The 27026-nt window shown below is 36.7% G+C and overlaps 1 protein-coding gene across 3 annotated transcripts in view; it reads left to right on the forward strand.

Moving 5' to 3' along the window:
• The window catches only part of LOC150080145 (uncharacterized), a 118892-nt gene extending 93722 nt beyond the window's left edge, over nt 1-25170 (forward strand). For all 3 annotated transcript variants that reach the window (XM_090382164.1, XM_090382165.1, XM_090382166.1), the window contains 4 exons: nt 13946-14061; nt 18342-18496; nt 19370-19554; nt 24885-25170. In XM_090382164.1, the coding sequence (XP_090238290.1) occupies nt 13946-14061; nt 18342-18496; nt 19370-19554; nt 24885-25060 (632 nt within the window). In that variant the 3' untranslated portion in view covers nt 25061-25170. The remainder of the gene's footprint in view (nt 1-13945; nt 14062-18341; nt 18497-19369; nt 19555-24884) is intronic.
• The last annotated feature ends 1856 nt before the right edge of the window (nt 25171-27026 follow it).

Below are 27026 nucleotides of genomic sequence, written 5' to 3' on the forward strand. Positions count from 1 at the left end.
AGAAAAGAAGTCATATAATGTGTTGTGGGAACTCAATACAAATTTGGAATATTCTATGATAATAAGTAAAAATAAATAACTTATTTTTACTTATTATTTTTAGGGTCCGTGGTCTAAAGAAGGACCCTCACTCGGTTGTCCGTCTGTCACAGCATTGTATCTTCGGAACTACTCAACCTATTGACTTGAAATTTTGCATGGGTCTGTACATCATGTACCAATATAATGCCATATTGATCGTTGTTGACAAAAATTTGTCTGTGAAATGAGTGTAAGTTGGGGGGGGGGGGACCAAAAATGTTGCCGACAACCTATAGCTTATTGTACACCATTGGAAAGAGCTCAATGAGTAGGTGTAAAATGTAATTTTAAAATATTTTTAAAATTAAAAATGGTGGCACCAGACAGGAAATGTGAGTAATTTTTGTGTTCCCCCACCTCTATTTCTGTCGCTAATGGAGCTAAAAATTTAAGTCACATAGCTATACATTATTCAATGCTTATCAAAGGAAAACTATTCCGATTCAAATCTATCATTTACTTTTTTATGTTAAAATTAAAAAAACAATTTTTTATTGCACTTCGATGGCACGCTTCTTTGTACTAATTAACTCTCCTTTTGGTGACAAAAAGATTGCTAAATAGTTAGTTAATAATTCTATAAAGGTCATTTATAAATTTTGTGATGAAGTATTTTTTAACAATTTTCAAAGCTGGAGTTGTTCAGAGAGCCAGTGTTAAGGCGCCGGTGGTGGGGATGTGCCTGTGTGGAGTCTTGCATAGCCCTCACCTGCCAGTCACTTCTCCCTCAAGACATTAATCGCTTCTCCAGTCTGAGGTGCTTCTCCCACCCTTGTCATTCACAACAACTGGAAAGACCCAAATAGATAACGTTTTTGTTAGTTCCTCTGTTTTAGGCCAAGCCGGGGTACTAGAAACTTTTTTCAGTTACCATAAAGCTCTATATTTGAGATACTACACTAATGATCATTCTTGACTACGGACCCTTCATTCTGAGTGCCTGGCACTCAGTAGTTGACAGATTTATTTACTTATTTTACTTATTTTTTATATACTTGTATAATAAATTTATGCTTAATAAACTGTGTTAATATACTAAATTTGTTGTTCTTATTCCAAAAAACTTTACTACTAAAGTAACAATATCAAGGGAAAAAAAAATTTACAGTACTTTTCATATCCTTTTAATTTTCAATTTTTCCTGATAGCAAAGAATGAGTACCGGCATCTATTTTTTTACAAAAAAAGTACTGGAGGCAACTATGCTTTTCATACCAACCAAGAAATACTGTTAAAGGTTTAGGCCGAAATGGATATCAGATGAACTATTGAGACTCTTGGCAGAGAAGAAAAATGCATGGGATGCATATAAATTATCAGGTGACACAGAAGCCTATGGTAGATATAAGCTAATATTGTCTGTAGTCAGGTCACAAAGGAGGTTAGGCAAGCAAAGGCAGATTATGAGAAATCTTTGGTAAAGGATGCAAACAAAAACAGCAAAGGTTTCTTTACCTATATAAACTCTAAATGGAAGGGATAAATCAGATTGGTTCACTTGATATCGATGGTTTTACTGTAGATGATCCTGCTCAGATAGCTGCCATATCGAATGAGTATTTTGTATCTACATTCACACATGAGGAATTCTATAAGGAAGTGGAGAAGAGAAGCTTATTAAACTCTAGCAGGGAGCTAAATGATTTTGCAATAACAGAAAGCAAAGTAGAGAAGAAATTGTTGAAGTTAAACATAAAAGAGACACAAATGAAATAAGCAAACCTTCAGCCTTAATTATGAGAGCATCTATGGATTCAGGGGAAGTCCCCACAGACTAGAGATATGCAAATATGTCCTGTTCACAAAGGGTGACATCAGTAATTACAGACCTGTTAGTTTAACTTCTGTTTCGGGGAAAATAATGGAGCCACTGGTTAAAGAAGCATTGCAGGATCATCTAGGCAACACTGCAGTTATAATTCAGAGACAGCATGGGTTTGTTAAGGGGAAGCCTTGTGTGGCCAATTCAATTGGATACTGTGATGTGGTCACAAAGGAACTGGTCGCAAAAAAATAATTTTGATATCATATACTAAGATTTCAGGAAAAGTTTTTAAAACTGTTGCACATGGAAGACTATTGTACAAATCGGAGCAGTATGGCATTAAGGTCAAATTGCTACAATGGATAAAAGGATGGTTGAGTGAGAGAAGACATAGTGGCAATCAGTGGACACTTGCTCTTCATGCACTAATATTCTTAGTGGAGTTTCCCAGTGTTTGGTGTTGGGCCCATTGTTGTTTTATATATTTATCAATGATATTGATGAGGGTATATCGGGCTTAATTTCGAAGTTTGCAGGTGATACAAAGGTTGGCAGGGATGTTAATGACAGTATGCTACTGCAATAGGGTCTAGAAAAGTTGTGCAGATGAGCTGAGAAGTGGCAACTGAAATTTAACATTGACAAATGCAAAGTACTGCATATGCATAGTAGTAACCCCAAAGAAATGTACCAACTGTGTGGTGTTACCCTCAGGGTAGTGGAGAATGAAAAGGACCTGGAGGTAATTGTGCAGTCAGATATGAAGTTTTCTGAGCAATGCAAAAAGGCTGCAAGAGTAGCTCATGTTGTCTTGTCAATGATATATAGGAATTTTACTAATAGGGATAAGGAGGTGATTTTGGAAGGATGTAGAGTTGCTAGAATGAGTACAGAGAAGGGCAGCAAGACTGGGAAGGGGAATAAAAGCCTTTATAGTTTGTACTGTGATATGCAATATGGAGTTGGGGTCACCTTTACAGGCCTTTTATCTGACCTGTAAAGGCTCTTATGAAGAAAGGCTTAAGTTCTGAAAATTGCAGAGTCTGGAGACAAGCCACTGCGAGGTGATCTGATTGAGGTGTATGAAGCCTTGAATGGATTCAGCAGGCTCAATGCAGATGGGATTCTTCCTCTTGCTCAGATTGCTAGGGGGCATAAACTGAAATTGTGGAAAGACAGGTGTCGAATAGATGTGTTCAAATTTGCCTTTAGCCAGTGGGTAGTTGATTGCTGGAACAAAGTTCCATCTGTTCCATCATAAATTCAAGGAAGAAGTGGACAAACCATTTAGTGCAAATGGATGGGTGCAGTGGGAATTTTTTTATTTATTATTTTTTTTTTTTTTTTTGTTGCTGTATAAGCTTTCTTTCTTGCATCACATGCCTTGTACTAATGCTAACAGATCAGATAGCCATAGACCATCTTCCAAATATTTACAACACTTGGTAATCGCACACTTCACAGATTTTATTTGATTTTAAATAATAAACTGTGGCATAAGACTAATTTTTAAAAGGTGCTTTCCCACATTACATGTTCAAAATAATTTTTCCACAAGATTCCTAGAGTTGAATAATGAAAAGCAGAATTTTAATACAGTGGAAACTCAAATTTGAAGTACTGGCCAAGTCATAAAAAAGTAGCAGACATTGTGGAGATCAGAGACATGGTGTCATTCAGATATAAGGGATGCAGAATTTGAATATGGGGAGTACAATATATACAGAAAGAACAGTGTATAGTGGTTACTGTCAAGTGGTAGGTACATGGGGGGTTCCCCCAACTTCATGTTGTATACTCTGTATCACAATACAAACTCTGTAAAGGCCAGAGATAGTGAGTTTTGGTGTAGTCTGCATAATGCAGTGTTATGTTGTTCCTCAGGGCACTTAGCTGTGATTTACTGGGAACTGGGGCCCCCATGACAGAAAGGACAGACAGGAGGGGAGGGGGTTATGCTCTTAGTTAAGAACAGTTAAAATCTAAGCCAGTGCAATGTTCAGTGACTTATTGTGAGACATAAGCACTAGGAAAACAAAATGACAGTAGGAGTGTGTTACAGGCTGAATGACTGTGATGAGTACAATGGACAACCGTACAGAGAAGTAGTGGGTCAGTAAATGAGAATGTCTTATAGTGGGGGATTTTAACTTTCCAGATATTGACTGAAACTTGTGGGTTTGTCACTTACACACTAGCAAGATATTTCTGTATTCATTGGATGACTATTTTTTACAGTAGCATGTAAGAGAGACAATGCGACAGAGCCATACTCTTTATCTAATTATCAGCAGTGATTTTTCATATATTAAGAATCTCCAGATAAAAGAATCATTAGGCTGCAATGATTATGGTGTGTTGATGTTGGAACTACCATCAAGGGTAAAGAGAAGGGTTTTTGCTTTTGTAAAGGCTATAGTTTGACCAACTAATGATGTTCCGAACAACAAATTCTAAATAGGAACCATTGAGGGAAATAATCATAGAAGCTACGTGGGTTTTTGTACCAACCAAGGGAAGCTGTTCAAGGCTGAGATCTAAATGGATATCAAGTGAACTATTGAGACAGGTGGCAGAGAAATAAACATAAATGGAATGCATATAAATTACACCAACTAAGGAATGCTCAGACCTAAATGGATGTCAGATGAACTATTGAGACATGAGGCAGAGAAATGAAATGAATGAGATGCATATAAATTATAAGGTGATAATTTATATGAATTATGAGGAGCATTCAATAAATGATCTATCTGCCTGTGAAGGAAATGAGGTAGAGGCAGAAATATGATTTTATTTTCCATGTAACTCCCCTTAACTTCAATACACTTGTTCCATTTTGTTGGCAATGAGGAAATACCAGACAAATAAAATTTTTTCTTGTCCATCAAAGAAACAGCAGAAATTCAGTTCATTATCATCAGCAAAGTAACTGCCAGTTTTTCATGTGTCGAAACAGGAAATAGTCACTGGGGTGACTATTTCCTGTTTGGTAAGGTGGATGGATAAGTTCTGAAAAATCAGTCTCTCAAAGTAACAACATCAGCATGTGACCTGTGCACTGGTGTGTTGTCCTGAAGAAGCAGCACCACTCTGGAAAGTTTTCCATGGCATTTTTCCTTTATGACATCCCTTAGGTTGTACAGTGGGGATGCATATGACTCCCCAGTGAATGTCTGCTTGTGTTCCAAGTAGTGAATGTATAAAATTCCCTCATCATCCCAAAAAATGGTGGCCATAATCTTGCCAGCTGAAGGTTGTATCCAAAAATTTTGATGGGGGAGAACCCTTGTGCTTCCTTTGCATTGATTCTTGCTTGGTTTTAGGATCCCAGTGATGAACACGTTTCATCACCCATAACAATTCTGGAGATGAAAGTTTCAGTATCTCTTCCGTAATGCTCTAAATTCTCCTCACAACGCTGTACTCCAAATTGCTTCTGTACGGGGTCAGAAATCTGTGCACCCACCTTGCACTGACCTTAGTCATCCTTTAGATGTTCATGGGGGATGGTTATAAGTGTGGAAACACACTGCTTATCTCCTCACGGGAGCTCACTTGTAAACTTGTCACACATCAAATGTGTGGTAGCTATATTTACCATTTAGTTTATTGCTTTTAGACACACTGTTGTCATTGGCTGTATTCACAAGATAACACGTCAGCCTACATGGCCGAATCACGTTTTGGAGCTCACATTTTTCTGTTCGAACAGAAATTTTGTAAGGTGTGATAAGTGGAAAATTGGGGAAATGCTAATAGAAAATTAATTACAAGTAATGCTGTTTTGAGTGTACAAGTAAGAATATCCGAAAACCAACAACATCAAGAACGTTTCCCTTGTGCCTATTCCGAAGCACCCTCCACTTCGACTAGCTACTCGGCATACTCACTGCAAATGTCCAGTCACATAGATGCTCAAAAGTGTCCAAAGGAGGGAAATATAAACCAACAGTATTACAATTAACAAATTTAGAGGACGAACAAGTCGATCATTTCAATTTATACAACTTGTAGCAATTTCTTACAAGTTCAGTTTTTAGCTTTGAGAAGTAGTTTTTTGTTGTTACTAAATTTAATTTAAAAATTGCGGTTTGTATTTTTACAGAATAAATTCTTATTCAAAATTAAACTTACAGTATTTCAACTTTCTTTAAACATAACTAATTTTTCGTTAGCACTGATTAAATTTCAAAATTGCATATTTCGCCCTTGTATGTCATCCTTAATTAGATTATATAGGAAATTAAATTCTTCTTTATTCATCTGTAAGCATCTTAAACGATTTCATCTTCTGAGTCATGCAGTAAATGATGCAGTTTGCCTTTTTCTGTTTTCTTCCAGTTTACATATCCATTGCTTACTCTCTTTTGTTTTCTCGGCTATAAGAAAAGCACGTGCATTTTCTAAATCTTCTTCAAAATCTGAAGAATAGGATGAACTGTGGCAATTCGTTTCGCTTCAGCTTTCCCGAAAGAGAATAACACATATAACGTTACACTAATGCATCTCCTATGACCCACTTCACAGTTTAACAGTGAAATAATGTGAGTCTCTCGAGGTGATAATAATGTGTTTGTGCCTTAACTGTTCCCTCAGGTATGTCACATTCCCTAGAGATTTGGGACACCTTTAAATGTCTGCCATTCAGCACAAGGGTTTCACAGCTTGGCACATTTCTGGAGTGGATGCAGTTGCAGGCCTTCCTGGATGTGGATCATATTCAATGGACACTATCCCACTTGAATTGTTTTGACCAGGGTTTCACCTGGTACTCTGAAAGTGCACTGTTAACATACTCAGCCACCATCTTTTCTTGAATGGCCTTTGGTCCATTCCTTCTTTGGTGAGAAACTTGATGACTGAATGATGCTCCAATTTCAGCAAATTCATAATTTGATAGAGGTGTCTTCCTTCTTTCTGTTACAGCAGAACAACCAAAAAACAGTGAGATCAATATTAGTATGATTCAAGTTGAAATATAATTGGAAGTACCTTAGGTAGATAATTTATTGAATGTTCTCTTGTATCACCTGATAATTTATATGCACATCCGTAGCCAAGTGGTCAGGAGCGGGAGTGCAGTAGCACACGCTCTTTGAGTAGACCGGGGGTTCAATCCCCTGACTGCTGAATATGGTCGATCTGCCAACCTGCACTGGACCAGCGTGGCAGATTATGGTCCATTTCCCTCAGCATGAATTGTTGAGGAGGCTTCCATCCTGCAGTGGGTTGATAATGGCTGCACTTTACTTTATTTACTTTTATAGATATTTATAATCACCCTATATGCGTACAATAGATATAATCTAATATGTAATCAAGTCACAAAGAAGGTAAGGCAAGCCAAAGCAGATTACAAGACATCTCTGGTAAAGAATGCCAAGAAAAGCAGCAAAGACTTCTATGTTTATATTAACAGTAGAAGGCAGAGGTTGTATCGCATTGGTCCACTTGATTTTGGTTTAACTGTTGATTATCCTGCTGAAGGTTGCTGACAAACTGAATGTGTTATGCATCTACATTCACAAATGAGGAATTTGTTTAATGGAGAGAAAATAATGGGGTCACTGGTTAAAGAAGTAATGCAGGACCATCTGGACAGAAATAAGATTATACTGCAGTCACAGCATATCTTTGTAGGGTCAGTCTTGTCTGGCCAATCTGATTGGATTTCATGAAGGCTTTTGATACTGTTGCACTAAATGACTGCTGTACAAAATGCAGCAATGTGGCATTAAGGGAAAGTTACTGCTGTGGATTGGCGCCTCTGTAGCCAGGTGGGAAGGAGCAGCGAGTGCGTAGCACACGCTTCTTGATTAGACTGGGGTTCGAGCCCGTAACCACCAAATATGGAGGATGCGGAAAGGTCAGGGAATGACCACCGCATATCCCGGAGCAATATGGCCTTAGTTGCTAATGCTCCTAAAAACCAAAACAACAACTGCTGTGGATAAAGGAATGGTTGAATGAGAAGACAGATCAATGAGCACTGCTGTCTGTGGACTACTATTATTAGTGGTGTCACCCAGGGTTCTGTGCTGAGCTCTTTGTTGTTTCCAATACGTTTATTAATGATACTGATGAAGGTATATCAGGCTTAACGTCTGTCTGCAGATGATACAAATGTTTGCAGGGTGGTTAATGACAGTAATCAAGGTCATACTGCAACAAGATGTAGAAAAATTAGAGAAATGGCAGTTGAAGTTTAACATTAACAAATGCAAGGTACTGCATGTGAATAGCAATAATTCCAGATTAACATACAAACTTTGTGGTACTACACTCAGCATGGTGGAAAATGGAAAAGACCTAGAGGTAACTGTGCAGTCAGATATGAAGTTCTAGGAGCAGTGCAGACAGGCAGCCCAGACAGCTCATTGGATTTTTTTAAATGATATACAGGAATTTTTCTAGCATGGATAAGGAGGTGATTATCCCATTATATAAGGCAATGGCCCGGCTTACATTTTGAGTATTGCACACTGGTCTGGGGGCCTCATTTTAGGAAGGATGTAGAACTGCTGGAACTGGTACACAGAATTACTGATGATTTTAGTTGGTGCTTTAAACCTCATGTAGATACTTCGGTGTCTATTGTAAGCTAAAACCACAAGTTTGTCTAACAATTAAAAGTATTGAAAATTGTAATTTTCAATACTTTTCAGTCATACTGTAAACAAATGTTGGCAGCAGTCATCTTTGAATGAGCAGGTTTCTTATTAACTTGTCATACCTCAAATTCACTTGCTAATATCATGCTAAGTCTAGCTACATCTAATATTAGTCTGTCACACAAGAAAATCAGAATTTTTTAGAGACCTTCTCACCTTTTATATTTTAATACTGATGACTAATGACATTTAGAGTAAGAGATCTGCAGATTTACTCAAGTACAGGTCAATGTTAAAAGGTCGTGAGTTAGGGTTGAATGGGAAAGTGTCTGCAATTCTGCCCAGACACGATAGGAGGGAGTATATGATGAGAGCCTTGTTGATCAATTCAGCCCTGAAGAAGATTGTGCAAGGCTCAAGGGATAGAATTTTTTTTCAGCCTGGTCTGTTCTTGTTGACAGGAGAGACTTTCCACAGGGATGGGATACACTTAAATAGAAAGGGTGCAAGAATATTTGCTGATGCTATTGAGACAGTGTTAGGGGTTGAAAACTGCTAGCTTGGGGGGGGATACACAGACTAAAAGGTTAACAGTGGCTGCAAGTAGAGGCAAAGGTGATTCTTGCACTATTTTTATTTGAATGAGCAGCAGCCTGTAAAGCAAGGCAATGGAGATTTCCAGGACTACTGGGTGTCATAGTGGAACAAATAAATACATGGGCTGTGTTACGGTAACTAAGAGTAGAAACAGGTGCATGTATACTTGCATGTACACCAATGCTAGGAGTATAGTTAATAAATTTGAAGAGCTTGAAGTGCTAGTCAAGACATCAAAGGCAGATATTGTTGGGATATATTAGAGACGTGGTGTCACACAGACATAAGCAGTGCAGAATTAGAATTTGGGGAGTACAATGTGTACAGGAAGGATAGACAGGATACGAGGGAGGAGGGGTTATACTGTTAGTTAAGAAACACAAAATCTAAGGAAGTGCATCCAATTGATGTTGGTGGACAATGCAATGTTGAGTCTGTTCGGTGTGACATAAGTACTGGTAAAGGAAAAATGAGAGTAGGTGTGTGTTATAGGCCTAATGAATCTGAAGAGTATAATGAGCAATTGTGCAGAGAAATAGTTGGCCAGTAAATCAGAATGTCTTATAATGGGGATTTTAATTTTCCAGATATTGACTGGAACTTGTGGGTTGGTCACTCACACACTAGCAAGACTTTTGTGGATTTATTGGATGACTGTTTTCTACAGCAACATGTTTGAGAGGCAACCAGAGGGATTAATACTCTTGATCTGATAATCAGTAGTGATTAAGAATTTGCGGATAAAGGAACCACTGGGTGACAGTGATCATAATGTACTGATGTGGGAAGATGTAACTACCATTAAGGCTGAAATGAAGGGCTTTTGCTTTTGTAAAGGTGACTACAGGGGTCTCAGACAGTTTTTAAATTGCTACTCCCACATTTCAAGAAATGCTTAATGTGAATGTTCCTAGGGTCACAGAATTGGTAATAGGAAACTGACATTGTTATGTTTTCAAGCAGATAAACGTCGAAAGTCGTTTTCGTTAAATTATAGAAATCTAGTTTGCCGATTTATTAAAATACAAAGAAGCATATTTGATCCATTACAGCTCTTGGCTAGGATTACATAGAGATGGCTTGATTATGTACAACTAATTGCAGCGGCGCCTCCGTAGCCAGGTGGGAAGGAGCAGCAGTGGGTAGCACACGCTTCTTGATTAGACCGGGGTTCGAGTCCATCACCACCAAATACGGAGGATGCGGAAAGGTCAGGGAATGACCACCGCATATCCCGGAGCAATATGGCCTTAGTTGCTAATGCTCCTAAAAACCAAACAACAAACTAATTGCCAGCTGATCACATCTAGATTGAGCACAGAAGGCTATCAGAGAGAGCATTTGAATATTAATATAAATATTAAAAAAAAAAAAAAAAAAGCATTAAGCAAGAGGAAGGGATAGTTTTGGGGGTGGGGTTAGAAAAATTAAAATAAGTATAATAAAATGGTAATATAATAAATTATATAATTTTAAAAAAATGTAAAGCACAGGGCTATCAATTGGTATAGTACTGGATAAAGTTAGGGTGTGGTGATGCACTGCAACAATCTTTTGATATTTCAATTCATTAGCAGATTTGTTAAACTCTGTATCAATTTGTTGGACAAGATTAAGCATCTTGTTTGGGATGGATCTGTCCATTAGCTGGAGTGTTCTGTTATCTGGATAGAACGATGGGGTTGTCCTTACAAAGGAGAGAGGAATTCTCCATAGCACACATCTCATACTTTTGGAACAGAAATAGTTCCTGTGACCATTTTGATAGTTGTAGTCACATTGATTTCCTCTATTTTTGTAGACAGTCTCAGAATCTGAAACACCAATTCCAGAGCATTTGTTCTTATTTCCAAATTGTAGTGTTTTTTCACTACTCATCTTAGGGCTACATAGAACTTGTTAGCAAATAAGCGTTTGATGTTTGTTTGAGCTGCTGAGCCCAGATCTCAGTGCCATACAGAAGTTACTGATTGATTATACTTCCAATGTATATATTTTCTAGTTGCATGCTAATCTGTGATATGAGCAGCATGCTGCTTGGTCTGCCAGGTAGCCTGTTAAATCTAAGTTGGCATTCAATCTCGATATGCTACATGACGATTTAGATAGGTGCCTCCATCTTAACTGGGGATATGCTGCATTTGGTCACATTTCATTGTGAAGATTAAGGCTGTCTTTTCTGGGTTTAAGTGCATTCCCAAACTATAAATATATATTGTAAAGAGGTGCGGCGAGTTATTGATTCATTGTGTAATTGTAGATCATCCATGGGTGTAATCAGATTTATATCATCAATGTAGCTATTAAAATTTGACCTTTTGTTCAGGGAAGGTATAAGTAATGTTTTGAAGACAGCACACCATCCTGGGGTATCCCTGCAGTGATATCTGGGGTGGGGGGGGAAGAGATCCTTTACCACAAAATGGAGTAAATTGTTCTGTTTTGTCCCCACTAATGTAAAAGTGGATTTCCTTAGGATTTTTATTTATTTATTTATTTATTATTTTTTTTTTTGTTAGGAATGATCACAGATTGCCCTTTCAGCAGTGTATATACACAAGGTGGGCAAAATAATGGAAATGCATCTGAGAAGAGTAACAGGTATGCACTAATATGGTGTTGGATCACACTTTGCTTTTAAAACAGCTTGTATTCTATATTAAATAGATTCAAATAAATTGTGAACTGTCTTAAAAGGATCATCCAACCATTCTTCATGAAGGAACGTTTCAAGCTCCTTGAGTGATAAAAGATGGAGGAGGGAAAGTGGTGGCTTCTTACTCTTTTTGTCAAATATGTTTACAATCGCACAGTAATGTTTAAGTCTGGTGATTGTGTAGGCAGTGGGAGATGCACAGTTTCATTTTCCTCAAACCAAGATGGGACATATCTGGCTGTGTATATTGGAGCATTATCACATCATTTGTAGGAAACGATGTTTGCTACACAGGATGAACCTGGTCACTCAGAGTATCAAGGTAATCAGTGGTAATTTTATTAGCAGCAATTAACACATTCAAGATGATAATGGAACCTAAAAAACACTAAGCTATGGCTGCCCATCCATTGTTGATCCTCTTCCATATTTGACAGTTGGCACAAGACAGTTAAGATAATGCACTTCCTTTGACACCACACACATTCTCCCTGATGTTAGAAAAGTGTGAATAATGATTTGTCTGAAAATACATGTTTTCACTCATCAAGTGGCCAGTTTTTGTGCTCCTTACACTATTGCAGCCTCTTTTCTAGCATTACCATCAGTAATAAATTGCTTGGCAATAGTGGCCCTGCCATGAATTTCAGCTTTATGAAGTTCTTGTCAAGCTGTTTTGCCAGAAACTGGAATGCTGAGACTTGCATTAAGTTCTGCAGCTTTTTTTTAGGCAGAGTTTTGTTTTTGAGCTACTGTCCTTTTCATTATCCAGTGGTCTCTTTCATTAAGCTTCAATTTTTTGACACAATTTATCCTGTCAGATTTTGGTTTTTCCATACTTGTAAATGCACACATAACTTTCAAACTCTGGATACATTAAAAATCATCAATTTTAGAGTCGCTGATTCCCCTGCTAAATGTGCACTGACAGTTTGACCACTTCTGAATTAAGATAGGTTGATCATTTTGTTCATGTTTATATCACCTCCAAATAAACATCAGCTTTTATCATCTTTCCTTTATGGTACTGCATGTTCATAAATGTTTCCAACTAATAGTAAACACAATTTTAATAGATCACAGCATGAAAATAGCTTTCAGAAATCAGAAGAGAAAACTGAGCTTGTCAGCAGTTATCTGATGTGCCAAAAAGTTAAATTCTCTGGTACAGAAGTTAATAAAATTGAATCATGTAACAAATATATGTAGTTTGACAGCCCTTGCTCAGCATTGAGAAATAAAGTCAAAGAACAAATTAATATTTGAAAACATTTATATACAAGGTTTTCATTTAAAAAGAAACACTTCATAAAAAACCACTTCACTGCCACCACTAGCAAAAAACACTGCTGATAGAGTTGAGTTGAATTTGGATTATCAAGACTTCATTGTATTGCCATTAAGCTGGTCATCGGAATTTGACTAGCAACCACATTTTCACTACATGATACATACTACAACTCTTCCAATTTTATTGGAAGTTTTGTGATGATAATCTGGTTGATCTTCCAGGTTTCCAATAAGTATAAACTTAATTTCAGTGCTTTTGTTTTTTAAGTAGCATTAAGACTTGAACAGAGTTTAGCATACTGTTGTTACTGGTTATTAGATAGTTTGTTCATTGTTATATGTTCTAGTTTTTTCTGTAATTAAAAGATTAGGTTCGTTTAAATATGGAAATGTTTAGTTTTGTAAGCGAATTGTGAAAGATTGGGTTACTTTGAATCTTAATGATGGGACTGACACAGCACAGTCATATCACTTAAATAGTAGTCAATTTGGGTAACTTACCAACTTACCAATGCACTGTAACAATTTAAACTAAATTAGATCACAGTCCATATAAAGATTTTGCATTAGCCAGTACTATAATTGAACAGAGCAAGGAACTTGAAAATTTAGCTTTTATTGCATTTTATGGGGTAATTAATTAATTTTCCTCAAAATTAATTTATTAATTAATTTTGGGCAACACCAGAACAATGCCCAAAACATTACTTTTAATAGATACTCAACTTTAGTTGGATTCCTTTTAAAAGTATTTGGTTCTTCAGTTTCCTAAGGTTGGCAAGGATAATGATGAATGAGAAATATGGTTGTGTTAACTGTTAACATTAATAACTGCTACCATATTAATTAAAAAAATATAAAAGTTTTTGAATTGTGATTCATTTTGATACGTAAAGTGGGAGAGTGGTTTTATCTGGCATTCTCTTTCATGTTTTCTTTCAGAAAGACCTCGTACTTCGCGTACATTATCAGGATTAAAAGCGGGACTTCAGGATTCAACATCACTTAAGGAAGAAACACGTGTTGCAAAGATTCGAGAAGAAGATAGAATTAAAAAGGTACTTTTTAAGTGGCTTTCCTTTCATCCATTAATTTATTCAATAATTATCAAAGTCATGAACAATGTAGCTGGTATATCTTACTATCATTACTCTTAGAAATGAAGTTTTAGCTCCTTGCTGCTGCTGTATAGCTGCCGACTTTTTTGGGTTGTCCATAAAATTTACAAACATCTGTCTAAGACTGGTAGAGACCTCGGTGTATAGCCTTTTGTTAGATGTATTTGAATTATTCATTACCCCCCATGTCAGTTCGAAAGCAGTTGAGTGGGAAATAAAAACCTATACAGGTGCTCCCTGACTTACACAATACTCGACTTGCGGAAATTCAACTCTATGTAAGTTTTTGCCGGCCTGTGCAAATTTAAAAAAAAAAAAAAAGTTGTGGAAACCTATTTTTCATCCTATAGGACGAAAAATACGTTTTTCAAAAACATTGCAATGTGAACCCAATAACAAGTGGATTTTTTGTTTTTTTTTTTTTTTTTTTTTCCTTTGGTAATCCGTTCCAAGACCATGGAAGTTGAAATTTTTGCTATATAACTAAGCTATTTGTCTCTCTAAAAGGTCATTTTTATAATGGAAATTTCACTAAACTTTCATTGTTATCATATGTTCTGTTATAAGAATCAATTTTGAATGCCTTTGTGATATTTTTCTAAAACACATTTCTGGAGGAGGTCACTACCATAAAACAAAAACAATTTGCACTTTCCAGTTTATTGGGCTTTTCTGTTAGTGCAGTGTATTATAAATTGGTAGTAAACTTGATCTTATTGCATTTGTAATAATACCGATAACTGGAATTCTGTAGGTTTTTACGTTATGGTATTATGGTGAAATGAGTTTCCTTTCACTGAAATCTTCAATCATATAAAAACATAAATAAATTTTCAGAATCTTCTCTTCATTCCTATTTACTTATTACAATGTTGAAAGGAATGGGACCAACAGAAAGTGCAAGTGCTGGCAGTGCTAGGAAACCAAACAAAATTGATATAGAAATGAAGATGGTTAAGAAGTACGAAGCAGGACAAAGTTTGTCATCTATTGCACAGAATTAGGTCTTGCTGCTTCAACAGTGAATACTATTTTAAGGGACAGTGTGTGTATAAAAGAACATGTTAAAGGATCAACACATTTAAGACCAGCAGTGATCACAAAACAGCGTTCAGGTGCTGTATTGAAGATGGAAAAGCAAATAATATGGGTGGAAAACCAGATTCAGAAGCAAGTGTCCCTGAGTCCAATGGCCATTCAAGCAAAAGCAAGAAGTATTTATGGAGATATTAAGAATAAGTACGGAGAACCCAAAGTCAGGTTCGTGGCAAGCAACGGGTGGTTTTATAGGTTCAAGCATCGTGCTGGTTTTTCCAAAACATTAAAGTATGCGGTGAAGTTGCCAGTGTTGATTCTGCAGCTGCAGAATCCTTTGGGGACCCCATTTCTGATGTTACTATCACAGATATTAGTGTTAGTATTAGAAATGGCCATATGATACAAGGAAGCCTAAAACTTATACTACATCAGCCAAAAAAATATGAAATAAAAAATAATAAGAGAATAGGAAATAGACAGCCTATGTGTTTCCCTCCTTCCGTAGGTAACTATCCAGCTGACCTTTGAATTTCCCCAAACTATCGTCAGCCTCTACCACCCATGTAGGTAACTTATTCCAATAATTTATTTATAACTCACTGGCTAAAATAAAAACTTCCTGAAATCCATTCTAAGCTTCTCCCCCTGTATCTTGAATTTATGACCTTTAGTTCTAGAATAATTTATAACCATGAAAATTTCATCCTGATTCATTTTATCCACCTCTCAGAACCTTAAACACCATGGTCAAGTCTCCTCTAAGGTGCCTAGTTTCCAAGCTGTGCAACCCACATGTTCAAAGGCTTTCCTCATATGGATATCCTTTTGCCGATCTCACCAGGCAAGTTACCTGTCTTTGGGCCCTTTCAAGAGCTTTTTTTTTTTTTTTTCTTTTTTTTTTAAGTTGGTCTCCATACTTGAACACAGTATTCCAAGTGTGGTCTAACAATAGCCTTATATAAGGAGATTATGATGTCCTTATCTCTACTAGCAAATGTTCAATAAATCATTGATAGGACACCATTGGGCCTTCCTTGCAACCTGTCTACACTGCTTGGAGCGCCTCCATAGCGAGGTGGGCAGGAGTGGCAGTGCGTAGCACACGCTTCTTGATTAGACTGGGGTTCGAGCCCATGACCACCAAATACAGAGGATGCGGAAAGGTCAGGGAATTACCACCGCATATCCCCAGAGCAATATGGCCTTAGTTGCTAATGCTCCTAAAAACCAAATAACAAACAAACAAACGATGCTTAGAGAATTTCACGTGTGACTGTATCGTACCTCCCAAGGCCCTTTCTTCCACTACTGACTTTAGTTCAACTCCAAGTGTATAAGTTATTTTGGAGTTACTGTTCCTCAGGTGTGAGACCTTGCACTTTGCTGGATTAAAACTTAGCTGCCACTTTTCTGACCTTCCCTGAAATCTATCTGGGTCACTCTGAAGAAGCTCTGCTTGGCAGTGAACATTAACTACTCTACCAATCTTTACACCATCTGGAAATTTAGAAATCATGCCCTCTTTTCCCTCATCAATGTCATTTAAGAAAATCAAAAACAACAGTGATCCCTGAGAATCTCAACTCTTAAATTAACCCAATCTAAAGAATAACCATTTATTACAACCTGCCCTGAAGCCATCATGCTATCCATCTAAGGATTTTCCCTGTGATTCCAACCTGTTCCAGCTTATACAGTAACTGCTCATGTGGGTTTGAGTCAAATGTTTTGCTGAAATCCAAATAAACAATGTCGAAATTATTTCCTAAATTGAGTGACCCTGTCAAAATAGCTAACCAGATTTGTTAAACATGATTTTCCCTTTACAAACTCATGCTACATATCCTTCAGAATTCCATTTCTATCTAAATGATCCTGAATTCCACCCTTGATTGTTGCCTCCATGATTTTCCCTACTACTGAAGTTAACTGACTGGTTGGTAATTTGCCACTACATTCTTAGTATTAGCCCCTATGTATTGGAGATACATTTGCACTTTTCCAATCCAACGGAATCTCTCCTGAGTCTAGTGATGTTCTCATAATTAGCCTCAATGATTCAATGCACTCACTTGTGGCCTCCCTTAAAATTATAGTATATATGCCATCAACCCCAGGAGCCTTACTCGGGCCCAAAGAATTCCTTATCCCCACTCTTCGCTCTCTTTGCCAGTGATTTCTCGTAATCTGCCTTTGCCAGCCTAACCTTTTCTGTGGCATTATTACAGATCAATTTGTAGCTGTTATAGGCTTCAGTTCTTCAGCATGGTCCTTTATTTGGCTAACAAATTGTCAGATCGCGGGTGCGCAACAAGCACACACTTAAAAAGAACATCATTAGTCCCCAAATGAATAATATTCTCTCTACCCCTTTAAAATCTGACAGTCTGTTGGTGACATCATTAATTGTTGCTCTTGGCAGACATACCTTTGTTCTAGTCCACCTATCTTTATTACAAAAAATATTTCCTGTTTCCCTGACAATAAAGTTCTAATAGAAGTAAGTCCTTCTGAACCAGTGCAGTTTGCAGTTGGTTATTCTGCTCTGGAGCCAGAGAAGAATAACCAAGCAGTATTATTAATATCACTTTACTGTATGTCACAGAGGACAGAATGTGATGTGAATTATCAATTGTGTGCGATGAGCTGTCATTTCAGACTATTGATCATGGTAGTCCACATATGCTGCCAAGATACACAATAATTGCACCATCACTTACTAGAAGCATGTGTTGATAATATCTTTTCTTTTATGTTAAATCTTCCAATCACTCAAGGTCCAGTTTCGATGCTGATGTGCCCATTGTAGGCACTGTCGCCGGTGAACCGTGGTTACCATGGGCACTTGGAGTGGCCTGTTGCACCACAGGCAGTCTTCTGTGTTTAAAAGATGCATGAATTGATGAAAACTGATATTCCTCCATGAACAGTTTTCTACAAAGATCCTATATGTGGACAAAGCATGCTCCACAAAGAGGGACACCTGAACCTCCAGCTTTCCACACATAGGAAATCTTCATAAAATGTGATCTTTCTTCCATCCTAGAGATTATTCCTAAATGCACCTTTCTCCACACAGTTATCTTAACTTTCATACATGTCCCCATTGATCATATATACTTACTTCCATATTTAACTTCTGAATTTTGTACAATTGTGATAGATATACTTTATTTTTTTAGTTAAATGATGAAGTTTCTGGAAGAAATGCAGAGGTGGTATACAGAGACAGAAGTACTGGACAGAAACGTGATCTCAAAAAAGAACATCAGAAAAAGAAAGAAGAAGAAAAGAAGGAAGCTGAAAAGCAAAAAAAATATAGTGAATGGGGAAGAGGGTATGTACATGCTTAATTTTTGATGTATCTTGTTAACACAAAATTAAAACAACTCCCTAACTGTTCTTTAGTCACCCTTATATAAATTCTAAAAATGCCCTGTAGGATTCTTTTTATTTTATTCAAATGAAAGGGATTATGTTAATCAGTTATCCCATTCTTTAAATATTTTCATATTTATTGTCCTTTGTGTTTAAATCTGTAATCTTTGCAAACCTGTCAGCTTTATTCCCTCGGTTCACAGTTCAGATTCAAGCTCAGAATTTTACTTCCCCCCCCCCCTTCTTCCATTCTTAACAATGACTCGTATCTTTTTCCTAAAACCAGAACATGCTGATTGATTTACTATACAAGACACCTGTGTTTAACAGGTGTCTTATATTCCTCTTATGCTTCCCAAAGCACAGTATCATACAGTGCTATCTAAAAAAAAAAAAAAAAAAATTCTCGGTTTACCATTATTCCAACATCAGTAACTCTAAATTTGATTTATTAGTGTATTTATTTTGTATATAAGTCCTGCTTATTTTATGGCTAGTTGTCAAGCACGTATTATTTTACTTAAAGAAGAATCTTTACTAACTCTTTGTTTACATTATAATACTATTTTAATCCTTTTTCTCCTTAACTTTTGGTTAAACTTTATCTGTTAGTGTCAATTAATTTTACTAATTTTAGGAAAATTCACAAAGATATTATTGAAAATAGTTCAAATGAATACATATTTTACTTTGCAGAAACTACATTACATCATGATTTCTAAATATTTATATTTGCAATGTATATTTATTATTAACCTTGTGTGTCTTACGATCACATGACTTTGCAATCATTTCTAAGGTAAATACCTAATTATTATTTTGATATTTTCAGACTGAAACAAATGGAAGAGCAGAAGAAACGCTTAGAAGAAGAACTGTATGAAATGTCCAAACCACTTGCACGTTATGAAGATGACCCAGACCTTGACCTTCATCTAAAGGAACAGGAGCGAGAAGGGGATCCAATGCTTGAATTTATTCATAAAAAGAAAAAGAAACATCAAACAAAATCAAAGGGTAATGCATAAATTGCATTTTCTATACTCTACTTATCTCAAAACGAGATATTGCATGCAGAACTTAGCAGTGTGTCACTGTTATGTTTCTGCCTGTTATGTACCTGTAGGAAATTAACATAATCATGTGCAAAACAAATTTTTGTTGATATAAAAGAAATTAATATTTGTTTAAATGTATGGTGAGAGAGCTAAAAAATATAGAGCAGTGGTAGTTAACTTCCAAAATTGTGTAAAATATTGGAAGGGAAATCTGAAAAAAAAAATAGTTCGAAATGTCTGAACTTAAAATGAGAAAAATTGCTTTTAATCTGTAACCTGGAATGAAAACAGCAAAAAAGAACCTTTTCAAGCCTATCCATGCCAGAGGGGGGAAAAAAAATTATATATATATATATATATATATATATATATATATATATATATATAGTAACAAGAACTTTTTTTTAAATGAAATCTTGGACAAGTGCCAGCAAACCTTTTTTAATTCTTGGTCAAAGCCTTATAGAATTCTGCCAAAATTGGTTACTAACATTCTCAGTTTTGGCTTAAAATAAGCAGCTGCTTTGATACAAAAAATAAATTCATAGTTGTATGTTCAGCTGATCAAGAATAATCACAAATTTCACAACTATGTACAAACTTGAATTGTCTCATAGTGAACATTTGCTGAAATGTTAAGAAATAATTTTTGTACAGCAAATTCAATTATCTGGTTTGTAATTGACTAACAGCTATCACAATCTGGAAAATGTCACAAACTGTTCTATTTCAGCACAGCATTTGGGCTGCTTTTTCAAATACATTTGGTGCCCCATTAGTTTAATTCTTTTCTTTTTTTCGATGTTACATTTTATTTTCTGCAATATTATTAACTTTCAGTTATGTATTTTGTGTTTGATAATATATGGTGAAACAGCCTATCTTATTGACAATGTAACAGACTTTAGAGTGTGCAGTATATAGGTCCTTGAGGTTGTCACAGACATTCTCTCAGATATGCTAGACAAGCTGTACTTGCTACCTGGGAGTCTAAAATGCTGATGGAACTGATATTCGAATGACATTCAAATTAAGTGGACCCAATTTCGGCGAAGTCCGGAAGGTCTGTGACAGCTAAATCCTCTACTTGTCCCTTCACGATGGTGGAACTGTTAGTAATCCTGGGTATAACTCCCATGCACAAGCACTGTGGGTGACCACTCAGGTAAGCAGGGGTCGAGGTGTGGTGCCCACACCATATAGAGGAATGCTGTCCCTCTGTGTTACTAGGCAATACTAGGTGATAAATGACTCATCAACTGGTGCAATACCACCACTTTGCTTATTGGAGGCTTGAAGTGGTGGAACCCATGTTTAGTCTCCAGAGCTAAGTTCCGGTCAACCCTTCCCCATCTCTTCCATCATGCGGGTGACTGATGACTTTTGAGGTTATGATGAACATCATGGCGAGATCCAATCTTCCTTACATTTCGAGGGTACAGCTCTAAAACGGTGTTTGCAGGCCGGCCGCTAGTTAGTACATCGGACCGAACTTACTGGTAACTTCTTAGGAGTCTTCTGGATCAGCTAGTGTATAATCTTGCTACCTCTATTCTGCCAGATAGTGACTGGAGAGAGTCTGAGTAGTGTGTATGCAGAAGGTATTGTCGAGGCCACGTTATGTCAAGAATCTGGGTATATTCTTACCATGTGTATGCCATATCCAAAAATTTCATTACTTCATTACATACATATTACCCCACACTTTTTCTTACTATTGAATACACCATGAATTGTCAAACTAATAGAGTAAGCTTATCTGTGAAACTAATAGAGTAAGCTTATCTAAAACTCCCAAACACTTCCTAATTCATTTCGCAAATATACATGGCCTCGATTCTAATCTCAGCGATGTCCATTTCCACTTGCAATCTGCCAAACCCCATGTACTTTTTCTGACCAAATTTCAGTTATCGGCTGATTCAACTACTGCTCGTCTCAGTTGCCCAAATTATTTGCTGTCTGATTCCTGTCACTTCAAAGGTGGTACTTGTGCATGTCTGTTCTGATATTCCCTGTCAGAGACTTGGTAATTTGGAATCTTCTCTTTTTGATCTTCTCTGGCTTAAAATCTCTCTACCTCATTGTGTCAAATTCATCTGTTGTCTCTACCATTCTCCCAACTCCACTAATTACTTGGAGCACTTTGACTTCCTCTCTTTGCAAATTGACTTTCTCCAGTCCAACTTTCCTAACAGTGAGGTAATGTTCCTTGGTGATTTTAATGTTCACAACTCCAGCTGGCTTCCGTTTTCTAGTCACACCGACCCAGCTGGTTCGAGATGCTGAGGCTTTTGCAATCTCTAATGACCTTGCACAGATTGTTCCTTTACTTACAAGAATACTGGATAATCCTAACCTGCCAACACGCTTGATCTTTTCCTCACAAATAACCCTTCTAAGTACACGGTCAAAGTGAGTGGTCCTTTAGGTACCTCAGATGGCAAATTGGTGATTGTCTCTTCACAAATGGAGCCTTTATCTCATGACTATTCCCAACCTTGTATTGTTTGGCATTACAAGAATGCAAGATGGGATGACCTGCGAGATTTCTTTTCTTTTCCTTGGTCGGACTACTGTTTCAAAACTTCTGATGTCAACATTTGTTCAGATCATGTCAGTGAAATTATTCTTGTAGGAATGAAATCCTTTAATTCCACACCCCACTTTAAAATCTCGTCCTTTATCTAAACCTCGATTTTCCAATAAATGTGCTAAGGCTGTTCAAGAGAAGAACATTGCATATCATAATTGGCTTGTTTCCAATTCTTCAGTTTCATTTTCTGACTACACCAAAGCTCGCAACAATTATAAAGCAGTTATTAATCAGTCCAAACTAGATGTTTGAACAGGCTAAGAGTAGAAAACTTGCTTCTTGCCCTAATGGTAGCCGAGCATTGTGGTCTCTTGCCAAAGCTATTGGCCGCAACTTTTGCCCATCTCTGCTCCCAGCTCTGTCAAAACCAGATGTTCTGTTGTCACTTCTGCCAAGGATAAAACTGACCTGCTAGCATCTCATTTTTCTACCAACTCGTGTATTAATGATCTTGGTAAAACGCCTATCATTCCCAACACGCTCCATTCAGTGCCTTGTGGTCTTCCGTCAAAAGGATGTCAGAAGGATTTTGATGAATCTTGATGCCAAGAAAGTTCCAGGTCTTGATGGTATTTCTCCACTTGTCCTTAAAACCCATGCTCCTGCTCTTTTCTGCCTTTTTTTCACTTTCTTATTACAAGGTGTTTTTCCTTCTGCTTGGAAATTTACTCATATCCAGGCAGTTCTTAAAAAGGGTGACAAATCCCTTCCATCCAATTATCATTCCATTGCCATTACTTCTACTCTTTCTAAAGTAAAGGAGAAATTAATGAACTGCCAACTTTTAAACTACCTAGAAACCTTCTGTCTGATCAACAATTAACAGTATGGATTCCGTCAGTGTCGATCCATTGGTGATATTCTGGCTTATGTTACCCATTTATGGACAAATTCAGTGTAAAAGTTTGGTTAAACACAAGCAGTTGCTCTTGACATCTGAAAGGCTTTTGATCATGTTTGGCAGAAATGTCTAATGGTTTGCCAACAGTTTTTTGTAATTGGTTATCCAGTTTTCTCTCTAATCGCTCACTGTGGGTGATGGTAGATGACTCCCAGTCTTCTAACTTCTCCACTAATGCTGATGTCCACCAAAGTTCAGTTCCGTTCCTCACTCTTTTCTTCTTGTGTATTAATGACCTTCTTCCATTGACTGGAAATCCTATCCATAGTTTTGCCAATGATAGCACATTGCATTCCACTTTCCATTTTGAGAAACCTTGTCCTGCTCAATCAGCTTCAACTTCTCGAATATTCGCTACCAATTCTTTAAATGCCAATCTCCAGGTAATTCTCCAGTGGGGCAATGACAACTTCATTGATTTCATTCCTTCTAAAACTCAGTCTTGTCTTATATCTTGCAAAAGGATTCTTCTTATCCTGTGCTTGTCTTTGGTGACACTCTGATTTCTAGGCAAGGTATATCTCTTTTGGGGATAACCCTGACTTCTAATCTCTCTTGTGCACCAGCACATTAGAAATATTCTTTCTTCTGCATTTAAAGAACTCGGGTTTTCTCTTTCGCTCTCGCCGTTACTTTTCTTCCAAACAGTTGTTCACTCCGTACAAATCGCAAATCCATCCCACCATGGAATATTGTTCCCACATCTGGGGCAGTGCCCCCAAAACCTCTCTCAGGCTTCTATTCAGAAAAGGGCAGTTAGGTTAATCAATGACTCCTCTCTAACAGAGTCTCTCCACTCTCTGTCTCATAGACATATACTGTTTCAGCTGGTTGCCTTTTCTACAGATACTTCCATGGTTACTATTCTTCTGAATTGCTTCTATAATTCCTGCTCTCTCTTTCAAAACAGTCCAAACACGTGCTGCCAACATTCATTTACTGTCCAACTTCAAACTCACAGAACCAACTTTTCATCTTCCTCATTTATTCATTCAACTGCCGTTTTTTGGAACAACCTTCCTTCATATGTATTTCCTAAAACTTAGTCTACAGAAGTTCAACTCTAATGTCAACAAATATCTTCTTTTGTCTTCTCAACCTCCAACCCAAGCACGGTACTAAGTACTATAGGTTCTAATACCTCTCGTGTTTGGGGTTTTCATTAAAAAAAAAAAAAAAAAATTGTTTTTGGAAAGTGATGCAAAGAAGCTTTCACCTAGGAGTTATGCTGAGCCAGTGCATGCATATTGAAATTTACTGTCATACAGCCCCGCATAAATAGTTTATGCCATAAAAAGTTTCTTTAGATGAAAATAAATTTGTTTTGCTGTCTCTTAGCCAAATCTAGTTGTGATACATTGTATGTAGTTGTGCACAACATTATTCAGCAACAAATTACTTGTTCGAAATTTTCAAATATTGCTACCTTTTTGTAATGTTAATAAAGACTATTTACTAATTTTGGTTTCATTTTCTGTGGCATGCAAAAACTTGTTTTTCAGCTTACTTTTGAGACACAGACCTGAAAATTTTCACCATAGTATCTTAGACATTCTAAGTTACAAAATAAGTTTTTATTTCATGTTCAGGTATTTTTAACAAATCAGTCTTGGAACTTTTCAATCATTTCTTGTTTAATTTGATGTGAATGATGTTGTTTGTTACATTTGTGTTGCTTGAACTGCTCAACATTTAATGAAGTTATTTGCTACTTTTTTGACTGTCTGGCTCAGTTAATAAAGAAAAAATTGGTTGCATAATTGTTTACTAATTGATGGTGTTTATTTTTTAGGGCAACCCATGTATAAAGGCCCACCCCCACCACCAAATCGGTACAACATTCAACCAGGATTTAGATGGGATGGAGTTGACAGGTCGAATGGATTTGAAAAAAGAATTTTTGAACAAAGGGCCAGTAAAAGTGCCATGCAGGAAGAGGCATATAAGTGGAGTGTGGAGAATATGTAGTGAATGTTTCATCTGTGTATTGTCATCAATAACATACTGATTGTAAATAAATATCCCAGTCATACCTACATATAATAAATGTCTTAAAAGTGCATATGGCTTTTTATTTAATGTAGCAAAAAAATTATAATACATTCCTTGTTAATTAAATTGTTTTTAAATTGATTTTAGTGTACCTTATGATTTACTCCTGTTTAACATACCATTTGTATGAATGGAATAGAGAAATTAGATGCAAACAATAATTACATAATTAATTTTCAGTCTTCGTTGCCTATATCCTTGGCGCCTCCATGGGCAGGAGTAATAGTGAGTAGCACGTGCTTCTTGATTAGACTGGGATTCGAGCCCATGAACCACCAAATATGGAGGATGCGGAACGGTCAGGGAATGACCACCAAATATCCGTGGATCAATATGGCCTTAGTTGCTAATGCTCCTAAAAACCAAATAACAAAAACAGCCTATATCCTCACCTCCCAAAAAATTTCAAGCTATGGTATACTTTCTGGGAATATTATTCAGTAGTGTTTTGATATATGTAAGGAGACTGCAGATATATATCAAAACATATATTTACATATATCAAAACTACTGAATATTATTCAGTAGTGTTTTGATATATGTAAGGAGATTGCAGTGAGTGAATTGGAAACAGTGGCATGATAATGTCAGTTTTTGGAATTTTATAATGCGAAATTCATATGTAAGGGTATTTATACAAAGCTGAGTAATATTGTCAAATCTCCATTAAATCTAAACTGTGATCAAGTATTCCATGAAAATTATGACTGGTAAAGTTTGGTTATCCACATTGTTGAGTACTTCGTAGATATATTGAAATTTGGTATATGGTTAAATATTGTGGGGAAGAAGTACAGTGTCCGGTCAGTTCATGAGGTAAGACAACACATTTTTCAAAAAAAAAAAGGTTATCAGTTATTGAACTGTCCCCCCATAAAACTTACTAGGTTAAAATTACCAAGTGTGAGAATAGCTCTTTTTCTAAACCACTTTGACAATCCCTACTCTTCCAGCAGCATTTCAACTCTAGCTGTGGCCTGATATAGCTGAGTGAGAGTACAGTAGCATACTCTTTGAGTGAACTCTGACCTGATGGTTATACCAGAGTATGAACAAGAACATTATCAAGTCTTTGTTAAGCAAATCAGGTTATTCTGTAAAGCAAACAATTAGGAGACACTGCACAGGAAATAGTTTTCCCAAAGATGATAAAAAGCTCCAAATTCAGGGTTGAAACACTCAAAATGGAACAATGGAACAAAATGGGGTGTAAAATGGTTGTGACATGGGATGTTTCAGTAGTTGTAACCATCTGTGGACAGCTCAATATCCAATAAACTAACAACTTACCTGAAGTTAAGTATTATTCATTTTGTACTTTAGAATGAGTTTGAATTCAAAAAATTTAAATGAGATTGTAGTTCCATGTTTATTACCAGTAAACGTGATCCATGAAAATAATTTGTTCATTAAATGTCCTGTATATAGTGGCATGCCTACTTTTAATGCCAATCCAAAATATACAATTTCAAATATATCTAGTAGAAAGAAATAGAAGCTAACTATGAGATGGTGAGCAGTGAAATTCAGGGTGAATGGACAAGATGAAAGATTTGAGTGACTTAGTGTGGCAGGTTGTCTTTGCCAGATGTGCCATTGTGGGTATCTTTGAAATTGCGACCCAGATGGGGTTTTTATGTATGACTCTTGGGTAGATCAAGATTTGTCCAATAACTAAATGAAATCTATATATATAGAGGAGGCTTTTGATACCACTTGGCGGCATGGCATACTAAGAGATCTTTACTCTCTTGGTGTGCGGGGCTACCTTCCTATATTTATAAAGAATTGTTTACACACTAGATCATTTCAAGTTTGATACCAACATGCCCTTTCAAGGAAGGTGTTCCACAGGGATCAGCACTGAGTACCACTCTTTTCA

This window comes from Mastigoproctus giganteus, chromosome 9 (genome assembly GCF_048544385.1).
Source record: "Mastigoproctus giganteus isolate SK-2022 chromosome 9, ASM4854438v1, whole genome shotgun sequence".
In the NCBI taxonomy this organism is placed as follows: Eukaryota; Metazoa; Arthropoda; class Arachnida; order Uropygi; family Thelyphonidae; genus Mastigoproctus; species Mastigoproctus giganteus.